Below are 12,846 nucleotides of genomic sequence, written 5' to 3'. Positions count from 1 at the left end.
GGTTCGGAAAGTTGATTCTTCAAAGAACGGTCGGGATTTAACGCTTACGCTCTTTGAAAATTCAAACGTAGACATTTTGCGTAGGTTGGCCCGCCTGCATCGCAGACAAGATTTCGCCGACCAATGAGATTTAATTATTCGGCGCATGCGCGGTTGATTTCCATGTTTCAAGATATTGTCCCGGTATACAATATTACATATAAGGTTAATAACGTAACAAATATCGTCAACTTTTATTCTAAACTAAAGTTTCAAATGAAACGCTGTATAAAATATGTGTATCGTGTGTATTACGAATTTTCCCACAATTATTGTGATTCTTAATTTTTGTAATCTCAGTTTCGAAACTGCTTATCTTTACCGATAAATAGAAGTCCTGGAATCATATCGCTGTTTTTTTTTTTTAGAAACGAGCGGGAAATCTTACTGCACTCGGTAAATTTATTTTTATCTTTTTTTTTTTTTTAACCGCTGCCGTCACTTAAGAATCGAATAATAATCACACCGGCTGACCGAGGGTGTGGATTACTCATAACGTACGGTGCATTCCACGTTTATAATCGGCACGATTGTAAAACAGTGACTCATAGAAAGTACAACAATTCATACATTTTTTTCAACTAAATGTAGCCCTGTAATGAAATTTGCATATTTCATTTTTTTAATTTATCTGCACTAATTCTCAGAAATATTCTCACAATTAGATTGTGAGACTAATGAAACGTATGCTTTTACAGAAATTCGAGAAACTAAGATCTTCTTGATTAATAGAAAAAAAAAGAAAAAGAAATAAAAAAAATAAATAAAAAAATATTCACCAAATTCGAAACGCGCTGTCGAGTGATTTTCCTGCAAAGTTTTCCTCAAGTCAGACCGATTACAACCGGAATGCTCCATTTCGTTTCTCCCCGGCTAATCAGCAGGGTGTTTTTTCAACACCGACTTCCTCCGGCTATTTCGCTCCTACCACAGCAGATATTCGGCTCTCTCTCCATTAGCGGATTGGCCATGAATAGAATAATAGAGGCGCAGACTAGGATGCTAATCGATCCTCTCCTCGGTATCAAAATACGGATGAAAACTGCGAATTGCTTAGTTAAACTCACCCGCCATTCACGCTTATTGTAGATTGAATTGGCGCGGCGATATTTCCGGGAAAACGAGGAATAGTCAGGGAATTTCGTCCATCGAGGAATGTCAAGGAAAAGTTAGGGAATTATGATGAACCATGCAAAAAAGCGTAAGTTTTTTTTTTTTTTTTTTTTATATATATAAATAGTTTTCAAACTTCAGCTATAATGCTTAGTAAATTCACTTAAATTGATTTTCGGTAATCGTATTGTGCGATTTCTAATTATTTACGAGATTAGACGAGTAAAGTTAGGGAATTTTGTGTGAAAAAAATGTTAGTCACATTGTAAATGCGATCGCAATTTGTCTCTTTTTATTTTTCTTTTTAGATTGTACGACACTTTCGATAATTATTGTAGATTTTAATCTATAATTTAACGTTTTGCAGCTTGTGCGATTTGAAATTAGCTATTTGGACGGTCAAACGTAACTTTTTTTCAATTTTTATACAACAACTGCTTGAGCAGTTGAATTCGATTCTTCAACACGGTTTCTTGTTTCTTTCGTTCTTTCCTCAATTTTTTTTTTATTCTCTACTTTTCTTTCACCTTTGGCGGCATAAGAAAGGTATTGGTTACGGTCTCAAATCACTTTCTCTAATTTCAACAAATCCTTACGTTTCTAAACATTTAATTCGAACCTCCGGTTATACCGGAAATGAATCGATTTTCAAAGTTTTACCGATAAATTTATAATTTTTCCTTCTTATCATTTTCTCCGAGTAAACGATTATATTTTTCCCAGTTTTTTTCAAAATGTTTTTTTTTTCCAACTTTCTCATTAAAAACTTTTTCATTTGGCTGCCAAGTCCTGTCGGTTTAAGATTTTTCTCTCGATCATTCTCGAGATCGTCGCAGAAGTTTTTCGGACCGATCGACGGGCTATTTTTTTTCTTTTCTCTATTTTCTTTCACGGCGATAAAAAGTATCGGGGAAAGAAACTGGTTTTCCGGCTTTATTCTATAATCGGTAACATTTTCCGATAATTTTGCAGTTGGCTTGTGCAGGCCACGCAATTATCGCACTGACTGCAATACGGTAGGTATTACATAGCGGGAAATCGTTCAGAGAATAGAAATTCAATATAAGTAAGTAGAGATTCAACAAAAAGTTGCTATACCTGTATACAGCTATCCTGTACCGTATACCATGTATAGTGCGTGCACGCGTGTTTAAAGCGTAATCGTTTAACAACCGCGGGCTGCGGTCAGAAGAATAATTCACAACCCGGTATCAATTCCTTTCGACAAACTATACCTGCATATTGTGTATGTATATGTATATGGGGCATTCCGTGAAGTATCGATTAAACTCGGAAATCGGTATTTCGTAAAATGCTTCATATACATTGTAACATCATTTATTTTTTTTATACATAGTATTGAACACTTTTAAAAAAATTATACTTACCTCCATTCTCGTTCTTTCGTTTTATTCTGAATTCAGGCTGCGAGTATTAATAATATTCAACAACCTTGCTGACAAGTATACGTATAACGATATTCTATGAAAAACTTATGTAGATTTAGAATAGATACGATGTGGGTATGAATATTTGTGTTCATTGTTGCGTTCTGGTGGTATCGCGCGTTGCGGTTTTCTTACTGTATATACTTACATTTCGTCACACCGTCTGTACAATTCTATATATTATAAATATACGTAGGTATAATTATTTGGTACATAATTTAGCAATTATAGAATTTCTTACGGCGATGGTATTGTTGTATCATATTGCATGCACAATGATGCACGATTAAAGTTTGTATATATATACAATATATATATATATACAAATTTCGCTGTAGTTAATTACCTACGCACACCGTATTCAATAATGTATGTATTATATACAAAAGCAGTGATGGTGGTGGTGGTGGTAGTGGTGGTGGTGGTGGTGATGATTTTTAAAGAAAATATATATTACATGGTACTTAACAACGTAAATAAAAATTTTTAAATGAATGGGAAGGATTATTCGATATTATGCAACAGCAAGAATGAATTAGGGTTCTAATTATTATTTTTCTTTTTATATATACACAACTAATGGTGATAGGAAAAAAAAGAATAATAATAATAATAATAATAAAATAAATATAATACGATTTTGAAAGGCGTTTTTATATCTACGAGGTGATTCAGTTTTAACTTTGAGCTCGAAAGTATGATTTGAACAGTAATAATTATTTTCGTATATACGTGATGAATTTTTTGTCGAGAACAATAAGAACAGTCGTAATATATAGAAGTAATATTGAATATACGGAAATTTCATTATTACATTTATACGTACGTATAAAATTACTTGAATCACTTCGCGCGGTATAATTTCCCGTAGGTTTTACAATAAATTGTCAAATCAGCGTAATAATATTGGTTGAATAATTCTTGCTTTCCGGTTTTTAAATTATCGTCGTTGCCGCTGGTGCTGCCGTTGCTGTTGTTGTTAGATTGTTGTTGTTGTTGTTGCATGCAGGAGGCCGTCTGGCCCCAGGAATAGCGAGTCCCTCGGGCTCCGCCGGTTCAGGGAATGCTGCGAATACAAACACGGCAGCTGCCAGACGCGGAAATCGAAGACTTACGCGCAATGAAAGTCGCTACCATTCCGGTGAGTATATGACATAAAAAAGAGAGAAAGAAAACACGAGGAGTGAGAAAACAGAAGAGACGAGAGAGGAGATGAGGGAGATCAACGATTACGAGCGAAATTTTATCATTCACTGGTGTTTTTTTTTCTTTTTCAATTCAACCCTTTGAGTCACATTTCCGTGCCGACTCAACTTTTGTATCAAGATGCGAAATCAGATTTTGAGAATTCAAGATGGTGGAAGAAAATTTCAAATTTGATCGAATATGGTCAAAAAAACTCTCTGCAGAAGTTTTCGGGATCGTTGATTGGATTCGTTGTGCCGAATTTTCGAAATCTGATTTCAGATTCGTAATTAGCGATCCTAAAAACCTTAGAACAGAGTTTTTTCCCCGGATTTGATCGAACTTGAAATCAATTTGTTTCTAATAATAACAACTTACATTATATCGCAATAATTGCTCTCGAGTATTGAAAATGTACTAGTATACTATCAGAAATAGCAAAAAACCGCAAAGAAATGTTTTGCAAAGTTCTCTAAATGTACGAAAAATGTATATAAAATAGGTGATAAGAATACTTACCGCACTATGACTCAAAGGGTTGACCCCTCTTTTTGCTATTCGCTTATGATATAGAATTACTCACGATCATAAGGTCACATGTGACCGATCGACGATCGATCCGATTTCACTGCGAAATTGCAAACGGGAAACTGAAATCTGACTAATCCGTAAATCTTGGAATCGTCGGTAAATTTTTTGCCTTATCTTCTATTCAAGAGCTTATCGCGAAACGATTCATTATACTTGCGACCTCGAGACGTTAATCGCAAATTCATTATCACGACGTTCCGGGTATCTTTTACCGGCACGTAGATAAACAGATCGACTAATTATAGGCATTATACTATATCTTAAAAGGGAGAGAAAATAGAGAGATGCAGGACTGAAAAAGTAGGATACTTTAACCGGATATTTCTTTTTTCATCTTGTCTTACTTACGATTAGATAACGCGCGTATCGTAAGAGGAGTTATATTCACTTATAACGCTATATTTTTATCCACGAGCGGTGTGCCTAATGTGAGATTGAAAACGCAATTATGCCGTATCAAACGGTCAGGCTATATAAATAAGTAAGATATAATTATAATAATGAAATATAGAAAAAGGGGAGGAATTTTTCAGCGCTACATACGAATGTAGTGTTATTACTGCATGTATAAGCTGGATAATCTGCATTGTCTATTTGTTGTTCGGCTAAATGTGTAATTATTGTTGTTATTATTATTACTGCATTATTTATTAAAAATAATTGTTATTTATTGTGGATCATGCCAATGATATATATATACATATATATTTCATATTTTGACGTTGCATGTGTCTATAATTATACATTGATATATACCCTGTTCAGTAAATACATACATAAATAACCATGTTAACTGTACCCACAAAAAATTTTCTGTTTCCCTAATCGTTGTTATTGTTTTCTGCATCATTAATCGTTCTAAAATCTTGTGAAAATTGAAATTATTGGAAAAAAAAAAAAAACGAAGATGCGAAGTTAATTAATTAACGAGCCTAGATGTCGCTGTGTTTTGCTTTAAAAAAAAAAAAAAACCAACAAATAAAAATTAAATAAATAAAAACTCGTCGCTGCCATTGTTGTGATTTTATGTAATATTTAAATACATAACGCTACAATTATCGGAGTGAAGGAAATTTTCTTCGACGATAACCTTCACTCCTTGTAGCGTATCTGAACATGTCTATGTGTAACTCGTTTGACGTTTGAACTGGAGAGAATGACGTTGGTGTTTAATATTAGTGTTTAAAATAACAAAGTAGTCTTTTCCCATTCGAGGTATTTTAAGCACTGTGTCACGTGACCGATTTCGGAGCATTTATGAGATTCGGTACTAATTTTTAATAACTAAATAAAACATCGGTTCGATTTGAAATTCGATTGAAATCGAAAAAAGTAAACGAATATGTAACGTTTAAAAATTATTTTCTCTTCTTCACGAGAGCTTTGATTTGAGATAAGAAAAAAAAAAAAACCGACCGATTAACGTATTTCAACGATTGAAGAAAAAAAAAATCGTGACAATCAGCTATTCCGCTAAACTAAGATGATCCCTTGACAAAAATTTGGAAATCGATCAGAAGGTTGTGAAAAATATTATACCGAATCTCGTAAACTATATATACTCTTTGAGTCGGTCACGTGACACCGTGATCGTGACAACTCGATGAAGAATAGCAAACGTTTCGCCGAAAGTGTTTCGCATGGTATATAATTAACGCAAGGTGTTTGGTTGTCCAGAGGTGCGCCAAGAGGCGGTCCAGCAGGCACTAGCCGCGATGCAGGGTCGTCCGAAACCCTCTCTCCCGATGCCGTCTAAGCGTACGTCGGTGATGGCCAGGAGTCCGGATCGAGAACGTCGCGACAGCGGCGAGTCGAGCAGCGACGAGGACAGCGTCGTCACCGAGGAGAGTCCCGGGGCTGGGGGACCGACTGGAACCGGTCTCTCGGACACGAGCAGCACGGGATCGGCACGAGACACGCCGCCGCCCCCGAGGCCGCCGGCCAGGAGGCCGCCCGCGGACATAACGGACATCGCCGAGTACGCACCCCACGCCTACTGCAACATCCAACCACCCGACGTGACGCACACGACGCAGTCCAGGAGGCCGGGTGCCGACCGGGTGAACCGGTACCACGTCGTCGAGGACAACACGGGGACCACTGGACGGTGGAAGGTATCGGCCAAGATCCAGCAGCTGCTGAACACACTGAAGAGACCGAAGCGGAGACCGCTGCCCGAGTTCTACGAGGACGACGACATCGAGCTGGAGATCGCGGCCAACCCGAAGGATCCTAACGCACCGAAACCAGAGGGCGGATCCATGACATCCGCCGTTGGTGAACCGCTTTCCGTTCCATCGGGACTGCCCAGGTCACTCGAAGCCGCCATTCAACGGTACGGATCTGCCAGCTATAAGGCACCGGCCGCCACCGTTTTGGACCCCAATGGAAAGCCATCGGTACCTTTGACCTACGGGAAGCTACTCAGCAGGTCCCACAAGATAGCTTACACGCTGTTAAACAAGGCGCTCAGTCGGAGTGGTGATTGTTGTCTGAAACCCGGGGACCGGATAGCTCTCGTCTATCCGAATAATGATCCGATAAGCTTTATGTGCGCGTTTTACGGATGTCTTCAGGCTGGGATTGTTCCCGTTCCTATCGAGGTCCCGTTGACGAGACGCGACGCCGGTTCTCAGCAGATTGGATTTTTACTGGGCAGCTGCGGGATCCAGGTCGCTCTTACCAGCGAGGCTTGTCTAAAGGGGTTGCCCAAGACCGCTGCAGGCGAGGTTGTAGCGTTTAAGGGATGGCCGAAGCTGCACTGGTTCGTTACCGAGCATCTTGGAAAGACGCCCAAGGATTGGATGCCGCCGCCGAGGCTTACCGACGACACTCCTGCCTACATAGAGTACACTACCGACAAGGACGGATCCGTCATGGGAGTCACTGTCACCAGAGCAGCTATGCTGGCTAATTGCAGGGCTCTGACAATGGCCTGCGGTTACACGGAAGGCGAGAACGCCGTTTGCGTTTTGGATTTCAAGCGAGAAGTCGGATTGTGGCACAGCACTTTGACCAGTATTCTTAACGGCATGCACGTTGTCTTTATTCCTTACGCTCTGATGAAGGTCAGTCCCGCTAGCTGGATGCAAATGATTACGAAACATCGGGCCAGCGTCGCTGTCGTCAAGTCGAGAGACTTACACTGGGGTTTACTCGCTACCAAGGATCACAAGGATATTTCACTATCGTCGCTCAGACTGCTGCTCGTTGCCGACGGCGCCAATCCGTGGTCACTGTCATCCTGCGATCAGTTTTTGTCTGTCTTTCAATCCAAGGGTCTCAGACCAGACGCCGTCTGTCCCTGCGCTTCGTCCAGCGAAGCACTCACTGTATCGGTTAGGAGACCCGGACGTGCCGGTGTCAACGCCACTGGAAGAGGCGTATTGTCCATGTCTGGTTTGAGTTATGGAGTCGTACGTGTCGACCAGGAAAATTCTCTCACTTCGCTCACTCTTCAGGACTGCGGACAGGTTATGCCCGGAAGTAAGTTGAAGGATAATTTATTCACCGAATGTTTATAGAACATTCTGGTACTGCGGTATCATCGCAGACTTGTTAAGTTGTCCCAAGCTTGATCACAGTGATTTATCCGTTCTTTTTCAATTCCAGGTGTCGTTGTGGTTGTCAAAATGGAAGGGCAGCCATTCATTTGCAAAACTGACGAAGTTGGAGAGATATGTGTACATAGTTCTGCGACGGGTAGCCAGTATTGGGGACTCCAAGGATTGACCAACAACACGTTTAAAGTATCGCCTTTACTACCAGATGGAACGCCGCAGGGTGAAGTTGAATACGCAAGATCAGGACTGCTCGGTTTTCTCGGACCTGGAGGTCTCGTTTTTGTTTGTGGTTCGCGAGACGGCCTGATGACTGTCACGGGAAGAAAGCACAACGCGGATGATATTATCGCTACGGTACTCGCTGTTGAACCAATGAAGTTTATTTATCGAGGTAGAATCGCAGTCTTCAGCGTCAGGGTACTCAGAGATGAAAGGATATGCGTCGTCGCGGAACAGAGACCAGACTGCAGCGAAGAAGAGGTGAGCAGCTGCTGCTTATCTTCGGTTGATCTTAGTTAATTTTAAAAATTTTTTATCTACTTTCGTTTGTCAAACGATGCGAATTGAAAATATTTTTTTATTACAGAGTTTCCAGTGGATGTCCAGGGTACTGCAAGCCGTCGACTCGATTCACGCGGTTGGCATTTATTGTCTCGCTTTAGTGCCACCTAATTATCTTCCCAAAACGCCTCTAGGAGGAATCCATTTGTCCGAGACAAAACGTCGTTTCCTCGAGGGAGCGTTGCATCCTGCAAATGTATTACTTTGTCCGCACACTTGCGTGACCAACTTACCGAAACCTCGCGAAGTACATTCGGGTAAGCAATACAGTCCAGCCTATGTCATAAATCATCTGTAGGGATCAGGTGTGTAAACGCGATTTCCAATCAGATTACGTGAATCATGTAAGTAAATACTTTTGCTTCATCGTGAACATTGGCTACAGGACAACCAATACTCGATGTGTCTAGCTTTGACACAAGTTTGTTTTTTTTTTTTTTTTTTTTTAAAGAAATTTAATACCAATGAAAGTATCCTATAGGCTATAGTACAACGAATTACTTACGAAAATATGTTTCAATTGCACGTATTTTCGATCGTCTGTTCTCGATCGTGATCAAATATTATGTTACCAATTTGTACATGTTCCAGGATATTTTCTTGTATTTAATGTTCACTGGCGAGTTTTAAAAGCTTCTTGACTCACTATTGAAGTAAATGTTGCTACTTGTTTGTACTCGTATTTGTATATTTCAGATATGATATATAACAGTGTGAATCAAATGAATCAACTAGCTCTACGTTTTTCTATTGCTTCTTATTTTCACACTAATTATTACACTGTATTGTTTAATTATCTATCTGACTGTCGAGTATTTAACAATTGAACGTTTTGTTAGTATTCACTCGATACTATAAGTATGAAAATAATGTTCATATCCTTTTTACACACGCAAAACTGATCTTTCCAAGTCCCCTTTTTGTAAGCCTACTGTAAATATTGTTCTACAAGCCATGATACCGAGTCATCAAACCAATCAGTTGACAATATTTTCTCCATTTAAATGTATACAGTGATCAAAGTTTTTATCCAGCAATGAATCTGGCTCATGGTGAAGTGTCAAATTTGTTTGTCCTTAATGTTTAAAATGCCAAAGTATCGAACAAAATGTTAGAAGCACCACATTAGCTTTACTTCCTAGCTTGCCACCCTTGCGCACTGCGTCATATTGTGTACCCTTATAAATCCAGTGCTTAGCATGTGTACTCCATGAGTTATAGTTATTATAATTTTTTTTTTAATGATTTTTTTTCTACATTCCTCTTTCTGTTGGCTGAGCCCTGAATGGTCCTTTTATCCCAAACCTGTACTATTCTACACTGTTGAACAATGTATCATTGATTATCGTCAAAGAAAAATCCAACACAGAACAGAATACACCGCCTGTTTGCTAACTTTTATTTTCCGGCCTCAGTCAGGGGAGAGTGTGCGAGGTACTCATTACTGGGTTGAGTGTTTGTGTTGGTTTACTAACGGAATGGTGCGGGGGCGTGTAGCGGGGGATTCTGTTGCAGACGTCGGCCCAGCGAGCGTCATGGTTGGCAACATCGTACAGGGTAATCGGTTGGCTTCGGCACAGGGGCGAGACATGGGGATCCTTGACGAAGACAGCGATAGTGCTAAGAAGGTTCGTGTCTATGTATTTGTCATTTATACTCTCCATTATGTCTGACAGTGCATGCCAAACTGACTTACACAGTGTGAATTTGCACATTCCTGAAAATTATTCCAAACTTATTTTATTTTCAGTACCAGTTTATATCCGAGATTCTTCGGTGGCGGGCCGCCAGCACCTCGGATCACGTGATATTCACGTTATTGAATGCAAAGGGTGCAATCGCGACGTCGCTCTCATGTTCACAACTGCATAAAAAAGCAGAGAGGATTGGAAATTTGCTGCTCGATCGTGGACGGATCAATACCGGGGATCACGTAGCGCTTATATTCCCTCCTGGTATAGATCTGATTTGTGCTTTTTACGGGTGCTTGTACGTCGGTGCTGTTCCGGTCACAATCAGGCCACCTCATCCACAGAATCTTCAAACTACTCTGCCAACTGTTAGAATGATCGTTGACGTCAGCAAATCCGTACTCGTATTATCTAATCAAAATCTGCTGAAGCTTCTGAAATCGAAGGTACAAATCTATGCATCCGTTGTCTAGAGTTCGAGATTTTGTCAGTTTTGAAATTATCATTGTCATACCTCTCAACCGTTTTCCGAATACTTTCAACTTCTGGATATAATGACTTAATATTTTTTGTTTCAAACTCAACAGGAAGCAAACAACGTAGTCGACATGAAAACTTGGCCAACGACGTTGGACATGGACGATATGCCGAAAAAGAAACTTCCCGTTATGTACAGGGCTCCGACAGCAGAGATGTTGGCGTATCTAGATTTTAGTGTATCAACAACGGGAATGCTTGCGGGAATCAAAATGTCGCATGCGGCAGTGACTTCGTTGTGCCGAGCGATGAAGCTGGCCTGTGAATTATACCCGTCGCGCCATATAGCTTTGTGTTTAGACCCGTACTCTGGTCTCGGATTTGCGTTGTGGTGTTTGAGCAGCATATACAGCGGCCATCATTCAATCCTCATACCGCCATCAGAGGTAAATCGCCCAAACGTTACTTGCATAGTAAATAATTTATCGTTATTTTCTGATTCGTCGAATGGAATCACGGTAAACACACGAGAACAAGAAATTAAAATCCTTGAAGGAAAAGCATAAAAAATTTTACCAACAACTATGTGTAGGTCGAAGCAAATCCGGCCTCTTGGTTGTCCGCCGTGAGCCAGCACAGGGTCAGAGACACTTTCTGTTCCTACGGTGTAATGGAGTTGTGTACAAAAGGTTTGGGCTCTTCGGTGCATGCTCTTAAAGCTCGCGGGGTCAGTCTCGCCTGTGTTAGAACCTGCGTTGTGGTTGCCGAAGAGAGACCACGAATAGCATTGACGACCAGCTTCAGCAAACTATTTTCCGCACTTGGATTGAGTCCTCGTGCAGTCTCAACGTCTTTCGGCTGCAGAGTAAACACAGCCATATGTCTTCAGGTTAGTAAAAGGAGAAAAATCTGACGGTTAAATTGACGAATAACCGACAGAATGGATGTTATAAAGTTCACCAATGCTAATCTTACAAGCAATCTTGGAAATTTTCATTCAAAACAGGGAGCATCTAGTCCAGAACCGTCAACAGTTTACGTAGATTTACGGGCGCTGAGGAACGACAGGGTTTCGTTGGTGGAAAGAGGCAGTCCGCACTCTCTCTGCTTGATGGAGTCAGGCAAACTTTTACCAGGAGTGAAGGTGATCATCGCGAATCCGGAGACCAAGGGTCAGTGCGGGGACTCGCATTTAGGTGAAATATGGGTTCAGTCGTCGCACAACGCCAGCGGTTACTTCACGATTTACGGCGACGAAAGCGACTATGCGGACCACTTTAACGCTCGTCTCGTAACTGGAAATACCGGCGAAGTTTACGCGCGGACTGGATATCTCGGCTTCCTCAGGCGTACCGAGAGCGTCCAACAGTCTGCTGTCGGTGACACAACTGGGGACAGCTCGGCTTCCGACGCCGAAGGTCCGCCTGTTGACGCGGAACTCCACGACGCTGTATTCGTCGTTGGTGCTCTTGATGAGGCAATTTTACTCCGAGGAATGAGGTATCATCCCATCGATATCGAAAACAGCGTCATGAGGTGTCACAAGAAGATCGCTGAATGGTAAGACCCAACATTTACTCGACGTAAATAAATAATTTGTAGTCAAATTGTCTAGCTGCGAAAAAAAACTTTCTGGATAAAAAAAATAGATGTATTTTCCATGAATGGAGATTTTTACACGAAGCTTACAAGTTTACAGAACGAACCTAGCCATTATGATATTGGATAGTCGATTTGTTCCTGTACCCGTAGTAGATAAAAATCTACTTAGAAATATTGCATGGATGAAAAGTAAACGTCGAGTCTTTGGAAAAACGTTTGCACAAGATCGTCGAAATACGGGATCGTAAGGATCTTATTTTAGAACGAGATATACTATTTTTATACCGTCATTGATTGTGCTGCAAGATGAAGAGTTGTTATTGCTGAAATTTTTTTTTTCTCTTACCGGTTTTCCTTAAATTTACGCGATTGTGTGTTTCCATGCATCTGTATGTGTATATTTGCGAGATAAATCTTTCCTTTAATCGTGTGCTTGCACCGAATTGATCAATGTAAGTGTTTGTTTAATAGCCGAAACCAGTTTCATCTTTTACACACCAGACTCGCTAACAATAAACGTCTGGTGAAAAGGATCGATCAATATTTACAATGACGCAATTAAGTTCTTTTTTCTAA

The 12,846-nt window shown here is 40.4% G+C and overlaps 1 protein-coding gene across 8 annotated transcripts in view; it reads left to right on the top strand.

Moving 5' to 3' along the window:
* The window catches only part of LOC124174596 (disco-interacting protein 2), a 43,647-nt gene that overhangs the window by 25,969 nt on the left and 4,832 nt on the right, over positions 1 to 12,846 (top strand). For 3 of the 8 annotated variants that reach the window (XM_046553832.1, XM_046553825.1, XM_046553830.1), the window contains 9 exons: positions 3,610 to 3,741; positions 6,054 to 7,862; positions 7,989 to 8,419; positions 8,526 to 8,757; positions 9,998 to 10,128; positions 10,251 to 10,637; positions 10,779 to 11,114; positions 11,261 to 11,557; positions 11,675 to 12,228. In XM_046553832.1, coding sequence (XP_046409788.1) covers positions 3,610 to 3,741; positions 6,054 to 7,862; positions 7,989 to 8,419; positions 8,526 to 8,757; positions 9,998 to 10,128; positions 10,251 to 10,637; positions 10,779 to 11,114; positions 11,261 to 11,557; positions 11,675 to 12,228 — 4,309 coding nt within the window. The remainder of the gene's footprint in view (positions 1 to 3,609; positions 3,742 to 6,053; positions 7,863 to 7,988; positions 8,420 to 8,525; positions 8,758 to 9,997; positions 10,129 to 10,250; positions 10,638 to 10,778; positions 11,115 to 11,260; positions 11,558 to 11,674; positions 12,229 to 12,846) is intronic. The other 5 variants (XM_046553833.1, XM_046553829.1, XM_046553831.1 and 2 more) reach the window with 3 other exon arrangements.

Source organism: Neodiprion fabricii, chromosome 2 (genome assembly GCF_021155785.1).
Source record: "Neodiprion fabricii isolate iyNeoFabr1 chromosome 2, iyNeoFabr1.1, whole genome shotgun sequence".
NCBI lineage: Eukaryota > Metazoa > Arthropoda > Insecta > Hymenoptera > Diprionidae > Neodiprion > Neodiprion fabricii.
The sequence above is the reverse complement of the archived record's forward strand: the minus strand, read 5'-3'. Positions and strand labels throughout refer to the sequence as shown.